This window comes from Rhinolophus ferrumequinum, chromosome 6 (genome assembly GCF_004115265.2).
Source record: "Rhinolophus ferrumequinum isolate MPI-CBG mRhiFer1 chromosome 6, mRhiFer1_v1.p, whole genome shotgun sequence".
NCBI lineage: Eukaryota > Metazoa > Chordata > Mammalia > Chiroptera > Rhinolophidae > Rhinolophus > Rhinolophus ferrumequinum.
Window position 1 is genome coordinate 76,182,574 of NC_046289.1, and position 17,868 is coordinate 76,200,441.

Genomic DNA, 17,868 nt, shown 5'->3' on the forward strand with positions numbered 1-17,868 from the left:
AGCCAGATAAAACTGCTGGAAAGGCTGCAACGCCAGCAAGGTTAGCATGTCCTAATAGCCCTGCGGCTGCTGCAGCAGTTGGTAACACTTCAGCAGTGTTTGCATAAGGAGATCCGGTTGGATTGGAATTTGCCACTGGACCTGTAACATTGGCATAACTGATATTGAGACAGCTGCCACTCTGTGGATCCTCTTGTATCTTCTGGATGATAAGTTCAACAGCTTTTCGGTTTTGTTCAGGTTCTCCACTCACAGTGACAACCCTCTCTTGCAAGTTGATCCCATCAGGTTTCTGGGAAAGCTGCACCCAAGCCCCTGACTGCTCCATTATAGCCTTCACAGTAGCACCTCCCTTCCCTATTATCAGACCTGCTGTGCTGTTGGGAACTATAATCTTTACCTGTAATTAAAAAAAATACGTATAAATAATACTTCTGTTTTGTGCACATACATTATATTACTTTGCTATCCTAGAAAAAGTAAAATAATAAATTGAAAATTAGTTAAAATATAATTTATGAAAGACAGAAATAGCACAATTTCTAAAATGACTGATCACATTTTAATACAATTATCTTGTAAAATTAGATTTTCACAGGAAATAAACAATTTTCAGTTTTAAATTTTTGAACAAAATTTTTCCTTGAGTCTTTGGGCATTTTGCAGAAGTTATAAGAAATTAGTATGTTTTAAAAAAGGGAATAATAACCATACATTAATGGCGACATTCTTCTAAAGCTCCAAAATCAAAATGCTGTCGATGAATCTTCACCTATTGTAGCTTTAAGAATATACTTGCTTTATTACAAACAAAACCAAAGAGTACAGGATTATAAAAGCAGTGAGTAAAGAAAAAAGATGAAAGTTCTACCTTGAGTCCTTTCGAAACATTAATTTCATGTTCCTTATCACCTAGTAATTTTTGTGTTATTCAATACCTTTCTTGTTTCATGTCGCATTTTCAGACATGGAGATCAATAAAATAATTAGTAGTATTTTAGTTTTTCAACTAAACTGATCCACAACATATAATCTTATAAAAATAACAAATATTTCTAAAAAATTGATAATATAAAAATGTTCAATTGCTTTAAGACTATTTGAGAGTATTACCTAGCTCTTCTGTCTAAATTTGTAAAATGACTATTTTGACTAGGTAGATAAATCTCTTGTTGGCAGTCACAGCTACATGTTTGAAAATAGGGCTTACAACCAGATCACCAAAGGTTACTGAAAAATTACTGTAGTCACACGAATACTTGTAACAATCCAACGTACCAATCTGAAGTACAGGCATTTTAGCCAATTTGTATTGAAACATCCAGCCACAAACCCAGCATATTTTGATTTATTTAATCACAATCAACTCTAGTATAAGATAAAGTATAAAATGAGTATAGTATCTTCCACAGCCCCTAAAATTAGTATGTAGATAGCAACATTGAAAATTCTATTTTGGTAGAACAAAGATACAAATAGTACAGTTTTATGACTCACTAGGTAGATGAAAAACTGTGGGTGCTGTCACTGATAAAGCAGGAAGCAACTGCTTTCCTTGTTCCAGACATTAAAATGGGCAGGCTGAAACAACTTGTTCATTTTGGGCAGAAATTTAGTTGAGATATTCTATGAGATATTTAAGTAGCTAATTTTTCGCAAGTATTACCGTGCTATTTCTAAAACACCGTTCTCGGTAAAGAATATTTTAAAGAAATAGAGCCACACATTTTTTGGCAAAATGCTCTTGAAGGTAGCAAATGGTGAAACTATAAATTCAAATTCTACACTGGGTCACTTCATAAATATATTTGCATATATTATGCACACACACATACACACACACTTTTCTTTTCAAACGTATAATTTATAGTCACAGTAGAATTTTGTTTCATTTTGATTTGTGTATAAAACCATTTTATTTTATTGAAAAAATCTACATCTTCTAGAAACATTTCTTAGGAATGTCAAATATATCCCTCGTATTCCCACTGATTAAATGCATTAAGTTTCAAGAAGCAGACTGAGAAAATCTTAACGTGTTAATTTTGTTCACATTTTTGTAGAAAATTATTTGTCTGAAATGCTGAAGTATGTGAAAGTGTCATAATTAGAAAGTTAAACCATGATTACATCTTACACCAATTACAAAGATGAATTAGAATCATCCTTACATTCTATCCTGTGAATATTGGATAAATATTGAGAAATTTTACCTTTAAAGATTTAAATATGAAATATTTAGAAATATTGAGAAAATTTACCTTTATGGATTTAAATATCTGAATGTTAAATATATTTTATAAATATTTCATTTCAAAATGAGAATAATTTTGCAATAAAATATTGTTGAAAACATTTATATACTTTAAAACTATAGTGTTTTAAAAAAAATTTTAGGAAGGAAAATATATTAATCAACCAAAAGTTTCAAAAGAGCTATTCTTAAATTATTTTACGTTAAAAATATAGTATCACTGTTGTTTTGCTCAATATAATAATTACCTTTGTGATTATAACCCAGGAAGAGAAGAGCACATGAAAGGTTATGAAAGCTATCCTATAGACTGTCAGTAAAAGTAATTAAATATAAAATTTTATAATATCCACTCTAAAATCACCTTAAGCTTCTATGAGATGTGTGATGACGCTATTAATTTCTAATATACTGCATACCAAGCTCATACTGTATTTACTACCTCTACAGCTTTCTTTTTAAACTCTAGGACTAGTTCTGTCCTTCCAAAAGAGCTTGCAAATGTGTGGCTAGTATTTACATAACTGCATGTTACCTTTCTTTTTTTATTTCTCCCTTTAATAATTTTTCTTTTCAATATTCAAAAATTCTGAAAGAATGTATAGTTCAAAAATGGTGTGTGGATTTTCCATAAAACTAAACATATTCAAAAAAGTCCGTATCTTTGCAAATTAAAGAATTACACCACATCATCTATATCAAAGATATCTTTATGTAGTAAGTACTATTCCCAGGATATTAGTTTTAACCATTTGATGTAATCTTATATAAAATGTTGTCAGCCATAATTACTGTTTTACGAAATACTGATGTGGCCCTCAAATTTTGTTGGTATGACTAGCATTTGTCCACATATAACTAAAGGTGTGTTATGATTTAAGAGAAGACATTAATGATTGCATATATTTATAATATGTAGCATTTCCTAACTTTAGATAGTAATAATTCTGCATAAGATTATTTATCTTAGAAATTACAAATATAAGGAAATGCAAAGTTATTAAATTCCAAATTTAATAGATATAAATATTTAATAGCGTTGCCAAGGAATATGTCACCTGACTTATACTTTTGACACAAGGACATTAAAAACCTCTTAGATTTACACTCTCTTTTTTTCCTTGAAGAATGAAAAAATATATCCACATCTATTTGCATACTTCATATTAATCTAATATGGACACAGAAAACTGACTCTGAAAAGAAGTTGAGACAAAAAGAAAAATTAATTCCTTGGTGTAATGTATCAGAGAGAGTGGTGTTTTATTTTCATATTATATGTTAGATCAGAGTCAAGAAGAAGTGAGACACCAGTGTGGAAGCTTGGAGATGGCAGGCAACTGACACTGGGAAGGGGGCGGGGGAGGGGGGCGGGGTGCTTAGAAGAAAAAAGGAGCATGAAGACTTATATGAGATAGCCTATTTGCTTACTTCTTAGATATAGCAATACAGCATGTTCGTAAGGAAAAGTCTGTGTATTTGTAGTGTTTGCATCCCCACTGAAATGGTAAACAGCAAATTTTAATCATATGTATGGCTTCATTTTCACTGATGCAGTCTGTTAACACACTGACACACACACGTGTGTATATATATGTGTGTGTATATACATATTTCTAAAGAATTGTAAGGAAAAAAACAACTGGATTTTAAATAGCATACAAATTATGTGGTGTAAGACGTATCAACTAAATCAGGTATGTTTTGACAGTTACAAATCAGTTTTCCCTTCAGAGCTATGAGCTATATAGTTGCCAGCATCCATCCAATCCTTTAGGGAATGCTTACTGAGCGGCCCAGGCCCACCCAGTGTTGGGAGCTGGAGATAAACGATATATGACACGGTTCCTGCCTTTAAGGAATTTTTACATTAGTTGTAGAAAACAGACATGTAAATGTGTAAGTGCAGGAAAGTCTTAAACGTGTTGGTACAGAAGTATACAAAGGATACAAAGAAGACACCTGTCTAACTGGAAGGAGAGGGGGTAAGAAAATCTTTGAGATGATGATCACATTTATCTAAATGTCTTCCACATTTTTCTACTATCAGTAACCTATTCTTTACTATCAGACATTCCCAGAAGCTTCATCTGTTATTTCTGTGTTGGAAAGTTCCTGTTCAAACTGAAACCCATTTTAGCAGTGATAATATGCAATCACAAAAAAGAACCTCTATGGCAATCCTATAGAAAGCATTAAAAATAGCTAATAGATTAGGTTTTAATATCGATATGTTTCTGATTAAAAATAAACATTAAGACAAACAACTCCTTTGCCAAATAAGAACTCCACTCAGTATGGTCTTACAAAGGTATGACAGTCTCTGTAGGCATCACACGTTTTTGTGATCATGGCAGAAAAGTTACTGAATTATTTCAGAAAGCCATACCTTAAAAATAAATGTGAAACAAGTACCATGATAATTTAAAATATCTCAATAGTATGGCCTATTTTATTAGGGATACCATAATGTATACTTACACTACTACATATGTATGGCCTAACATTTATAAAGCAATTCCTATTAATAGTAGGTAAGTGTTATTTCATTCATTCATTCAGCCAGTTACCAACATAGGATTGAGTACATGACACAGGATGGTCCAATAAGAGTTAGCCTGAGAATCTGGTGAAACTGTTGGAATAGAGATACCTGTGTTTCTAACCTAGAACATAAGCCTTACTAGTGACAATCTTGTCATCACCATATGGAAAGAGGAAGAATGTGACTGAAAATAAAATTACCGTAGATAAAAAGAGACTCTAGAAGTGGAGAGAGAGATTTCTGACAGCATTTTGGCACCTGAATCTCACCATGTCTAAAGCCAGTACAGAATCAGTATAATGCCCCCCTTTTTTTTTGTTTTGATTAAGTGACTTTGAGTTGAATTTCTATAATTTGTAACTGACCAAATAGTATCTTTGAAAATGTTTTTATGTTCTTGTTATTTTATGTATTAACTGCCTGTCCAAAAGAAATATTAATGTTTTATTGTATCTCTTGATACTCTAAAAGTCAAGGTGTCATAGCTCTGGTAAAGAGACGCAAATTGATTACTTAATTTACCTTTTACTAAGAGATATCCCACATAATCTAACAGGATACACCTCTTTCATTTCCCTAATGTATTACACCTTAGGCTACTGAGGCACCATTTAGTAGTATCCAGTGGAGATGCTTGTGTCATTTTGGGGGATCTATATTGACTGTTGACAAAAGTAAACTGAAAAAACTGTATCTTTTCTTTCGATTATAGATTTTATATACATAAATAATTACCTTTCTGCAAAGTACTGATTTGACAACATATGAACACAGAGTTACATGAATACAAGTATGAAGAAACAATAAAAAAAAAAGTAGATCTTCTAACTCACTACTAGTCCGTTTAATCTCCTCACTTCTTATAACCAAATCAAAGGCAGTCCCGTTTTCATAAGCAGGTCTAATATCTCTCATAAAATACCATGCTGTCTTTTCTCATATATCCTTACCCCCCACCCACTGCCAACTCCTGGTTTTAAACCTGGGAGCCATCTGTGCCTTCTCTTGCTCCTTAGATCTCTACATCCTGTAATGCAGTGTTGATCTTTTTCCTCCATGAAATGCTTCCTGCCCAGCCCTACTGTTTTATCCTGTCTAAAGTAATGTGCGGTATAATAAAAAGAATCTAGAATTGGCAGTTAGGAGACATGACCTTTCACCCTGGCTCTGCTGTGTGACCTTTGTCAAATCACTTCAGTTTCATCAGCTATAAGATCAGACGGCTTGGTAAAACGAGATGAAGAGTTTTCATTTTAGCATTATGAAAAACTCTCCTCAGCAGCCTTTACTGACACTCCCCTTCAGCTACCCGCTCAATGACCTACACTCCCTATCTAGGTATTCCACATTCTCCATACTCTGCCCCCAACTTGTCTTCCCAGCTTCATCTTCCAGGACTAGTAGTATCTTATGCTGAATCCAAACTTTACTCGCTAGTTCTGGAATATAGTCTACATTAGTTTTCTGTCTTTGCTGTTGGTTATTCATTTGTACCAACTGACTGAAATGTTACCTATATACCCGCACTGCTCTTCACCTTAAAACTCATACAGTTTTGACTTCTGATATCTTATATGTCTTACAAGAGCAGTTTAAATACAATATAGTTTGTAAACTCAATACCGGTTCCCTAAAACTAGAAGTGTCAAAGTACTTTTCTATATTTCTTATTATGTTACTTATCCTATGTTGGCTTATATTAGAGTGCAACAGATATTTATCTCTTTAAAAATTTTATCTTTCTGAAGGGAAGTATCTTATTTAATTTTGCATTTCCTATTTGTCCTTGAAGTTCTCAATTGGGTAACAGTTTAAAAAATGAAGCCTCTTTGGAGAAATGTCTATTCAGGTCCTCTGCCCATTTTTTAATTGGGTTGTTGGTTTTTCTATTGTTGAGTTGTATGAGCTCGTTATATATTTTGGATATTAGCCCCTTATCGGAGGCGTTGTTTGCATAAATCTTCTCCCATTCATTTGATTGCCTCTTTATTTTGTCGATGGTTTCTTTTGCTGTGAAGAATATTTTCAGTTTGATACAGTCCCATTTATTTATTTTAGCTTTTACTTCCCTTGCCTTTAGAGTCAAATTCATAAAATCCTCTTTGAACCCAAGGTCCATAAGTTTAGTACCCCGTTTCCCCGAAAATAAGACCTAGCCGGACCATCAGCTCTAATGCGTCTTTTGGAGCCAAAATTAATATAAGACCCTGTTTTATATTACATTATATAATACCTGGTTTTACTATAGTAAAATAAGACTGGGTCTTATATTAATTTTGGCTCCAAAAGGCGCATTAGAGCTGATGGTCCGCCTCGGTCTTAGTTTCAGGGAAACACGGTACCTATGATTTCTTCTAGGCAATTTATTGCTTCAGGTCTTATGTTTAGGTCTTTCATGCATCTTGAGTTAATTTTGGTACATGGTAACAGTCCCTCTCCCGGGTATATACCCCAAAATTTGAAAACATGTATCCATAAAGATATATGTGCTCCGATGTTCACTGCAGCTTTACTTACGGTGGCCAAGACATGGAAACAACCAAAGTGTCCTTTCACAGATGATTGGAAACAGAAGATGTGGTAATATATACACAATGGAATATTACTCTGCCTCAAGAAAAGATGAAATAGTGCCATTTGCAACAAAATGGATGGATCTTGAGATTATTATGCTAAGTGAAATAAGTCAGACAGAAAAGTCAAGAACCATATGATTTCACTGATATGTGGGATATAAAACTGAAAGCAACAAAGGAACAAGACAAACAAACAAGGAAACACAAACTCAAAGACACAGACAATAGTTTAGTGGTTACCAAAGGGTAAGGGGGGAGAAGGGTGGGAGATGAGGGTAAATGGGGTCAAATATATGGTGAGGGAGGGAGAACTGACTCTGGATGGTGAGCACAATATGATATATAGATGATATATTACAGAATTGTACATTTGAAACCTATGTGATTTTACTAACTATTGTGATCCCCAATAAATTTTAATAAAAAAAGCCAAAATAAAACATACATTTGTATAATAACTAATAATAAACTGTATGAAAGATTCCATCATGGCCATGCAGGTGTGTGTGTGTGTGTGTGTGTGTGTGTGTGTGTGTGTGTATGTGTAAAATATGACTTTGGGTTCTTAAAACAAAAAAAAAATTTCTGTCATCTCTAAAATATAAAATTCAATGATTATATTGCAATCATACTGACATACATATAAAAAGATAAACATATAGATGTCGTAATGTTATAAAATTGCTGAAATCAGTAACAGAGATTTATAATCATTTAAAAATCCAGTAATATTATAATGGTAATTAAATATGCACTACATGGCTTTTACTTAAATTTTCATTTTTGTATTATGTTTTTCCTATGTCATTTTGTAGTTTCTTACTCATTAGCTTGTGGCTGCTTCTTTAGCCATACAAAATGTGGTCAGGTTGATTCTAAAAGTCTACAGTACAAATATATAAATGCTTACTTGACTAAGTAATGAAATGGATCAATTAATAAGATGGCTCAAATGACAGTGTCTACCGAATCATAATCACAATTCATAAGTGGTGTAATTACCTCCCACCCCTTGCTTTGCTTCAAGCAATTGCATTTTTACCTCAAAATAATTGACTTTAAAAGTTTTGTGGACATTGTACTTCATTTTATATATTCTTCCAAAGGGCCACACTTATTTTTCCCTCTGGCTGGAAGATATGACAGAGAATGACTGACAGCATACTTCTTTTTTGTGTCTCTTTGAAAGAAGACAGAAAATGAACCATAATCCTCGTGAAATTTCTAAAGGCAAAGAAAGTTTAACTTAACTATTTTTTTTATTTAATACATTTTTTCACTTTTCCCCTTGAAGTATTAGTTTTTTTTTGATGACTACTGCATATTTTAAAGATATATCCCATTACATTCCAGAGGGATTCAATTAGGATAACTAAAATAGGAAAAATCTATTCTTTATAGGTAAGAAGAAAGCCCTTCAAACCATTCCTGTTATGTTGAGATGATAAGCACTCTAGACATAATTATATCAAAAAAGAAAACTACTAGAAGTCAAACAATTATGACGAAACCATGAGGGTCATAAATGATAAACTATTATAGGGCAGTCTATTATTTACTGATGAAAATAATTTGGGCTTTTATCTTCTAAATGCTCACTAAAGCAGATTTTACTAAATTGAGGTTAAATTTCTGGAAGTCCTATTTGTCATCATCCATGCATCAAATTATCAAAAAGCTCTATTATTATTTTAAACCCTCTCTTTTTAGCTCTTTCAGTGCTGTATGTTCAGTGTTCTTAATTCTGATTAGTGAAAAACTGTATTTGAAATACAGTGGCGTTTTTACATGAAAATTAATGTTTTTAATTTTATAAAGGTCATAAAAATCAATGTAAATAGTGAAAAATAGCTACGAACATAAGAGATGTGTTCATTGAAGTGGATGATGAGAAAGGTATGAAATATAAGGATAGAGGGAATCAAGAATTATATTTTGGATATCTTAAGTTTGAAATGCCTATCAGACACCCAAGTGAAGATGTTAAATAAGTGATTGGGTGTGGATTTGAAGATGAGAGGAAATCTGAGTTAACATAGAGACAGTATTTAAAACCATAGGAATGGGTAAGGTAATCCAGGGGAAGGTAAAAGTGACAAACAATTTGATAAATAGTGAACAGTAAAGAACTTTGTAGGACAAAATAATGTTTAACTTCTAAAATAATGAAAGATATTCAAAGTAGAGTAGCAAAATTAATAAGAAAAAAAAGCAAACCAAATGTAGATGAGGGAATGGCTTAACTATCAATCTCTTTCTTCTACAAAATATATTGCTTTTTGAAAAATCACACTGTAGCATACTTTAATTTATGCAAAGAACATAATCTTTCCCTTTCCTGAAATCCTTCTGGGAAATAATCCTAAACATGGAAATGTTATATACACTCTATGAAAACTAATATTATTATTAAATTATAAAGTATAAAATTATAAATTAGAAAATTTATGGAATGTGGAAAATAACAATGCCTAATTTATATATATATATATATATATATATATATATATATATGTATATGTATGTGAACACACACACACACCACACACACACGGTGCCAGAAAACTGTATACACATTTTAAGAAAGGAAAAACTATTAAACTGTAATAATATATACCAATAACAAAAGATGAATACAAGTCATGTTTGACTTCTGCAACATTAAAAGAGGTGCTCAAAGTGGTTACCATCAGCGTCCAGACACTGCTGATTATTAAGGCAAACTACTGCTTGTGCAACGCTGACCAAAATGTCCACTTGTATACATTTTTTTGGCACCCCCAGTATATATATGTAGAGATTGGATTAAACAGTGTAAAATTCTATGCAGGTAAAACTGAAGTAAAAGGAATAATAGAGATTGGATTTCAGATGAGCATTTTTTCCTTATCATATAAACTGTCTTGTTTTAATTTTTTAAAAGCCGCGTAACATAAGGAAAAACTATCCCAAAGTTATGCTTCTGAAGAAATAAATCCTACAAAAGCAGAGTAAACAATTCATTTAAAATAAAGTCAGTACATTTCTGGTATTCAGCACACAATTATTTATTAAGTGCCTATGGTGTGCCAGGTACTGTGCCAGATGTTGGGAATACAGAGGTAAATTAAAAAAGTAAGTTCTCACTCCCATGAAATTTATAGTAAGGTGGTATAATAAAAACTACTAAATATTTAAAGATTATAAGGTATAAAGTATATAAAGATTAGTTGATAAGTAACAGAAAAGTAGATTTAGAAAACACTTTCAAATTTTAAAATAAGAAAATTTAAAATCATAGTTTTAAATAACAACCATGTAATTAAGGTAAATGGCTATTTAGGAAAACAACAAAGTTAACCTAGGAATATAAAACTTTTGGAAATTCTGAATTTGTTCAGAGATTGATTTAGTTCTCTATGATGTAAACCAAACTAATGAGATATTATTGGAAGTAAATATCTCAACTAAGAAAATCCACCTCTATTTAAACTTATGTAGTTAGGTAATTAATTATGAAAAATTTCACAATTTAGGTTTATATTTTGTTTTTATATATCTTTGATTCAGCCATTTTTATCATTAAAGTTAAATATTATTATTAATTAGTTGAAAAGATTGATATGTGCAATATTTGGACAGGATTTATATTACTGAAATCAAATTTTAATTGTTTGTAGGTATTTTGTATTTACTAATCATCTAATTAAACATTTCTTATATTTTTTGATTTCACCAACAGTTTTTGTGAAGGTAATACTTGTTTTTTAAAATATTATAATAGGTGTCTGCACTTCAGTATCTTATTAGTAAAGGGAAGTTGATAATTTACTATCACAACTGACTGTCATTAAGAAAATGAAAATGTCATGAATTATTATTTTATTTATACTTTGGATAAGCAAACAAATATTAACTAATATATAAAAGGCAACAAAAGAATGTCTGTAATTTAACAAAATACATTATTAGTCACAAAACAAAGTTCTTTTCCTATATATAGATTGGAGTAGTTCACTTCTAATATTTAATGAATCACAAATAAAAATGCATTAGTATTATAACTTCTATAATTTGGCTAAAAGCAATTTGAAGTTTGTTAATGAAACAGAACATTTCTTTTTTGAAAAATATTTTTAAATAGCAATTTAAGGACTGTATCATCTAGTTGAAGGAAAAACAATAGCTAAACCAAACACCAATAAAACGTATAATAAGGTATTAGCTTCAGAAAAGATGAAAAAGATCAATTTATTATCATCTTGAATAATCCTAAATCAAAGATAAAAAATTTTAGTGGTTTGTAGGTATTTTATATTTACTAATCATCTAATTCAACCAACAAGAAAAACTAACAAGAAACAACTATTTATTCCATAGTGAGCAGGTATCAAACTCCCTAATCTGGCACAACTAATCTATCTGAGTGAATATGCAAAGCCATTCCTTTTTCCAAGCATTTTTTAAAAAACTAAAAATGTTGAAATGAACTTGATAACTACCCAATTTTCCTATTTTAAATATTCTGCATTTTATGAGGCTTTATTTGGCTCCATTTTATATGGCTTTATATGGCAAGATAAGGAAAGTTCTATTGAACTGTACATACACACAGAGCAAGAAGACTGGTACATGTCTGGCATAAACAGGCATTAAGTGCTTTGGTTATATGAAGGCACGTATAGTGTTCTGTCTTGAGAACTTGCTGCGTGCAACAACTACCACAGCTATGACTGCAGGGAGAACCCTGATGAAACAAACAAACCACCTTTACTTACTAGGTAGTCCAGAAAGACAAAGAATACTGCAAATCTGCTGACTGAATAGCTACTACTGGACAAAGCATTCTATGCATTTTTACCAATGCCTGAGCCGTATCTGGGATATAAAATAAGGAACATTACAGAATGACTATTTCATTAACTGTTTTCCCCTGAAGTGTGCCACTTTCTTCAATCTGAAAACTTGAACAGCTAGGGCTTTCCATAAACACATATATCTTCATATGAAATCATACCATTAAGAGTGACTTTTGAAGGTCATATATCCTGGTATTTACCAAATGGTATATTGTAACTCTAAACTGAAAATATTAATGGTATGACGCTTTCAGCAGCAATTCTTAACTTGCCCTCAGGGAGGTCCTCTGATTCCCATCACTGGGTGTGAAGGTCATACCATCTACACAACAAAGCACACTAACAAACTTAGAAGTTTGCACTGGAATGGATACGATTAGGAAGCATTCATTTAACCCCCTTCCATAATTTCTGGCAAGACTATTGCTAAAGAAACCAAAAAAAAATACCAGTGTAATCTGCACATAAATATCTCCAAGGTAAGGGAATCTCTAACTGTATTTGGTAATAGTCAAAAGACTAGTAATGCTATCTGAAAAGATAATCATCCTTCGTATAATACTCCTTCATAGAATTAAATTGGATTGATTAGTACACCTTTGCTGTTCTCAATGATAAAACTAACACCTACCCTTCAACTTTTGTACAAACCAAGTATTTATTCTTTAGTTTTTCAAATAACATTCCAAATATGTTATTTCATGAAATAAGCCTTGAGTTAAAATTTGTGAAGGGTTATATAGTACACAATTGTCATCATTTTTAATAAACTAATGTGCATGTTTCATACAGTAAAAAGTGTTTCCCAACACATCTCAGGAGGCTTCAGGAAACATTTTTCTAAGTCTTCAAATACAGATGACTAATCTCATCCTAGACCTATTAAATAAGAATCTCCATAGGTAATTTTGATATAAAGCTAGAGAACCTTTGATCTATTAAGAAAAATTAAGAAACAATGTTACAAATATTACACAACCATTTAATTTGGCATAGCTTTAAAATATGAAACAACTGCCATTTCCTTTGCCAGTTAGTAAGTACCTCCTCTAGGCCTGAAGCCTCTCTCTTTTGACCCTTCTTGCAACTCCTTAATAAAGTGTCCCACGGCTAGGAAATGAAGGAGTCAAGCTGCTTAAATAGATATATAATGTCAAAGACAGTCCAATCTTTCCCAATCTTTTGGGAAATTCCCATTTTATATTCCTTAAAATACTGCATATACCACAACTGAAGTCATTATTTTTTCTATCCTGTTTCATAGTCTCTTAGTTTAAAAAAAAAATGATGTAGATATAAAAAGTTAGTAAACTTCATATTCCTTTCCATCACCCTGATGATATATGAACACAAGATGTCTTTTGACTATTAAAAATAGGGCCATATGCAAGCTTAATTTTCTTTAGTTAATATATTACAAACACTATTCTAGGCTAATTTATTAGACTCTTACTCCTTATTTTTAATAGCTTCATCATGTAATATTCTGCCATGCTCCTGTTTAAGGACAGGTTGTTTTTTCAACTTTTGCCCCTTCAAATAATATATAATTTACATCCTTGCAATATATGCAATATGCAATATACATACTTGTCTCATATTTTTATGTATTAGTGTATTAAGTTTTACTGGATAGATTCTCAAAAGCTGTAATGTTATAGTATTTCTTACATCAACATTGTGTAAGAATGATGATTGTCTAAATTTTTGCCAGGACGTTTAATTTGTAAACACATACACAGATTAGTTTTTGCATTCATGATATATGTGTGCTATATACAAGCATAAAATATTGTCTATCTGGTAAAAAAAAGTATAATCTCATGATATTGATTCATATATTTATTTTCCCTTTTTTTTATATCAATCTAGGAGCTCTATGTAGAGTTACTAATTCATTGTCTTATCTGTTCAACATAGTTTTTCCAAGGATACTGTCATCGTCTGCTTATTAATGGTGCATTCTGCTACACCAAAAAATATAAAATATTTGTATACTCAAATTTTTTAACCAATTCCTGTTTTGGATTTCCTTCTTTAAAGAAAGTAATTCTCAACTTGATTTCACACAGTGTAACTTCATCAAATAGTCTTAAAATTCAATCTTGAATGCATTGAGATTTATTTTCATATATTGTATAAGGTGAAGGTATAAAATTATTTTCTCTCAGGTAGATAGTTAAATATAACAGCACCATTTATTAAATAAAACAACCTTTTCTAAAATGAATTAAAATGACACTTAAATATTACTCTGCACAAGACAGTGTTCTAAATGCTTCTTATGTATTGACTCACTTAAGAAACATGACAACCCTATGAGGTAGGCACTGTTATTCACATTTCACAATGAGAAAACACACATGGTCAAGTTAAGGATGTTTGTTCAAATCAGAAAATTAGTAAGTGGCAAAGATTTGATTTAAAAACTAGAATTATGGCTTGAGATCACAGTTGTCTTAACTCCTAAATTACATTACCTTTCTTAATGTATGATAAAATACAGTAAGTTCCCATATATATGTGGATATATTTCTGAAATCTTTATTATGCTTCACAATTATATCTGCTTGTGTTAATATCGCAATGCTTTTACTATGATAGCTTTATAGTAAATTTTAATACTAAGTGAATGAAGTATATTACCCCACACAAATTATTATTTTCTTGGTAACTCTTTTATTAATCATATCATGGTAATTCTCAGGCATTTATTTTTTTAGTATGAATATTAAAATTATTTTGCCTTGTTTCTCTCTCCCAGAAAACTGGGAAAAAATAAAAGTGCAATAAATTATATTTTAATTTAAAGGTCTTGATACTTCTATGATATTAAATCTTTCCTTCCAAAGTCATTATAAGTCTATTTGTTGAGAAGGTTTTATGTCTTTATAAAAACTGTAAATTCTCTTACTATGGATCCTGGGGGGGGTTTTTTGTTCATTTTATTCTTGGGAATTTTGGGAGATTTTGATATGTATATGATATACACTAAGTTGAGCCATAAGAAATTGAACCCAAATATCAGCAATTTTATAAGGTTTATCCCAATAGTAAGCAAAGTATATAAAATCTAATGTATATGATAAAGTCAAGAAATTCATTGACTTTAAAAAGAGCATTTGGATTTCACTATTTTTCTAGGACTTTCTTAAATACACTTCCAAAAAACATTATCCTGACATCACACTCACAAACATTTAACTCACACACATACACTGAAGAAAATGAATTTAAACATTCTGTTGGATAATTATGACAATACTTGAGACAAGATCCTTACTAGTTTTAAAACTGTGCTTTGAGTACTACAAAGAGTAAAATAGAAGTATAACAAAGAAGGCTATGTCCCATTAATTTAATCTATGGATTTAATAAAAATTATTATTTTTGCAGTTTGTTTATATTTTTAGAGAACTTCTGCGAAAAATTTCATTTGAAGGGATTTTCAAAAGTAAAAAAATTGAGTTTTAAAGAATATAAACTTTAAAGAATATAAGCCTATTCTTCCAACTAATACTACTAATTATTCAACAAATACTTATTGAGAACCTATTATGTTCTAGGCTGTGCTTCTGAAACATCAGAGAATAAAACATTGTTCCTTTCTAAGAAAGTGGGACAGATGATACATAATAAACAACATAATAAGTGAAGTGTACAGTATTCTATGAGGTAATGGAAAAAACAGTAAGACAAAAGGAATCAGGAGTACTGAGATAAGGGGAGGCCAGGTTGCAATATTAAATAGTGTGGTCAGGTAGACCTTATTTAGAAGGTGAATTTTGAACAAAGACTTGAAGGTTATGAAGATGTTAGCCAAGCAGATGTTAGAAACAAGATAATTTCATGTAGAGAGAAAAACAAGAGCAAAATTCTGAGGTGAGAACATACTTAATGTCTGCAAGGAAAAGCAAGCAGGTCAATTTGGCTGTGGCAGAGTGAATGAGAAGGTAAGTGGTACGAAATGAAATGAAGAGGTAATGTGGCAAGGGCCAGCTCTTGTAAATTAATGGATGTCATTTTGGGGATATTGGCTTTTACTGAGCAAAATGGGAAACTACTGCGGGTGTAGGCAAAGAAATGTTTTAGATGACATATTTTGAAAGGAACATTCAGTCTGCTCAATGGAGAAAAGACTTTGGAGTGCAAGGGTAGAGAGACAGGAAAACCTAAATGGAGGCTATTGCAATAATTCAGGCTTGGACTAGGGTAACGGTATATTGATGAGAAGTGGTTAAGATTACACACACACACACACACACACACACACACACACACACACACACAAAGGTACAGTCAACATTTTTATTTGTTTTAGGAACTGGATTTGAGGTGTGAAAAAAAGCAATGATGAGGATGGATCCAAGATTTTTGGTTTGAACAAGTGGATATATGGAGTTGCGTTCATCAGAGATGGTAGGATATAGATGGAGCGGTTTTGGAGTAGTTTTTGGACTTGTTGGATTTAAGATGTCCATTACCGTGTTTCCCTGAAAGTAACACTGGGTCTTACATTAAGTTGTGCTCCAAAAGATGCATTAGGGCTTATGTTCAGGGGATGTCATCCTGAAAAATCATGCTAGAGCTTATTTTCCAGTTAGCTCTTATTTTCAGGGAAACACGGTAGCTATGCAAGTGGAAATGCTGAGGTGGAAATTGGATATGGTCTGTAGTTTGACTGCAAGATCTATTACCTATGGTAATAGATGAGAAGGTAGACTATGTGGGTATAAATGCTGGCTGATTAAGTATATGTGTTGGTGTGAGTTTGTGAAAGTTTTTATTTTTTAGATTGCTCATTTTTCTCAGTGAAGTAGGAGTAATTAAGGTCATCAGTTGGGAGTGAGGAAGGAGCAAGAGATAATGGGGAGTTGTGGTAGGGACAATTTAAATGGCCCCATGATGTCTGATCCCTTGCTGTATCATTTACTCTCTTAAAGGATATTTTTCTTTTTCATTATTACCTGAAAGATATTTCAGAAAAATAACCTAATATGGTGAATATTACATTTTAGAAACTGTATTATTCTAAGAACAGGTAATGAATTTGTTTCTTACTTCAACCCTATGAGGATCTATCTGAATTTCAAAAAAGGGAAACTGAGGCCCAATTTACTCAACAAATTAAGTGGCAGAACAAGGATGTGATCATAGGCAATTTGGCTCATCTTGGCTTTTAGCCTCCATTCTATAAGTCTTGTCATATGCTAGTCTTTCAATTTTCAGGGGCAAATTATTAGAGAGCAGGGGTGTCCAAACTGCGGCCCGCGGGCCAACTGCGGCCCATCATCCATTGTTAATTGGCCCACAGCAAATTCCAGAAATATATTTAGTTTACTTAAATAAACCAGGTGAGGCAACACGTACTTCACCTCGAGTGAGTGGCCCGGCTGTTTGTGTATTTTACCGCATATGGCCCTTGGTGAAAAACGTTGAAAAAAGTTTGGACACCCCTGTTATAGAGTCACAACATTGTAGTCATAGTCTGTCAGTATGATTTGTGGAAACAAGTTATTCTGTCAGTCTGATCTGTGCAAACATCAGGGTAGGAAAGTAAAATTCATTAGTATTGAAATACGTAGTCATTAAAAAAAAAAACACAACTTTTAAATGTTGAAACTGAAGATAAAAACCTTTGAGGTATTTTCTGTG

The 17,868-nt window shown here is 31.9% G+C and overlaps 1 protein-coding gene across 5 annotated transcripts in view; it reads right to left on the minus strand.

The window, feature by feature from the left end:
- The window catches only part of NOVA1 (NOVA alternative splicing regulator 1), a 141,111-nt gene that overhangs the window by 2,676 nt on the left and 120,567 nt on the right, over positions 1-17,868 (minus strand). For all 5 annotated transcript variants that reach the window (XM_033108643.1, XM_033108642.1, XM_033108648.1 and 2 more), the window contains one exon: positions 1-400. This exon is cut by the window's left edge and continues 2,676 nt beyond it. In XM_033108643.1, the coding sequence (XP_032964534.1) occupies positions 1-400 (400 nt within the window). The remainder of the gene's footprint in view (positions 401-17,868) is intronic.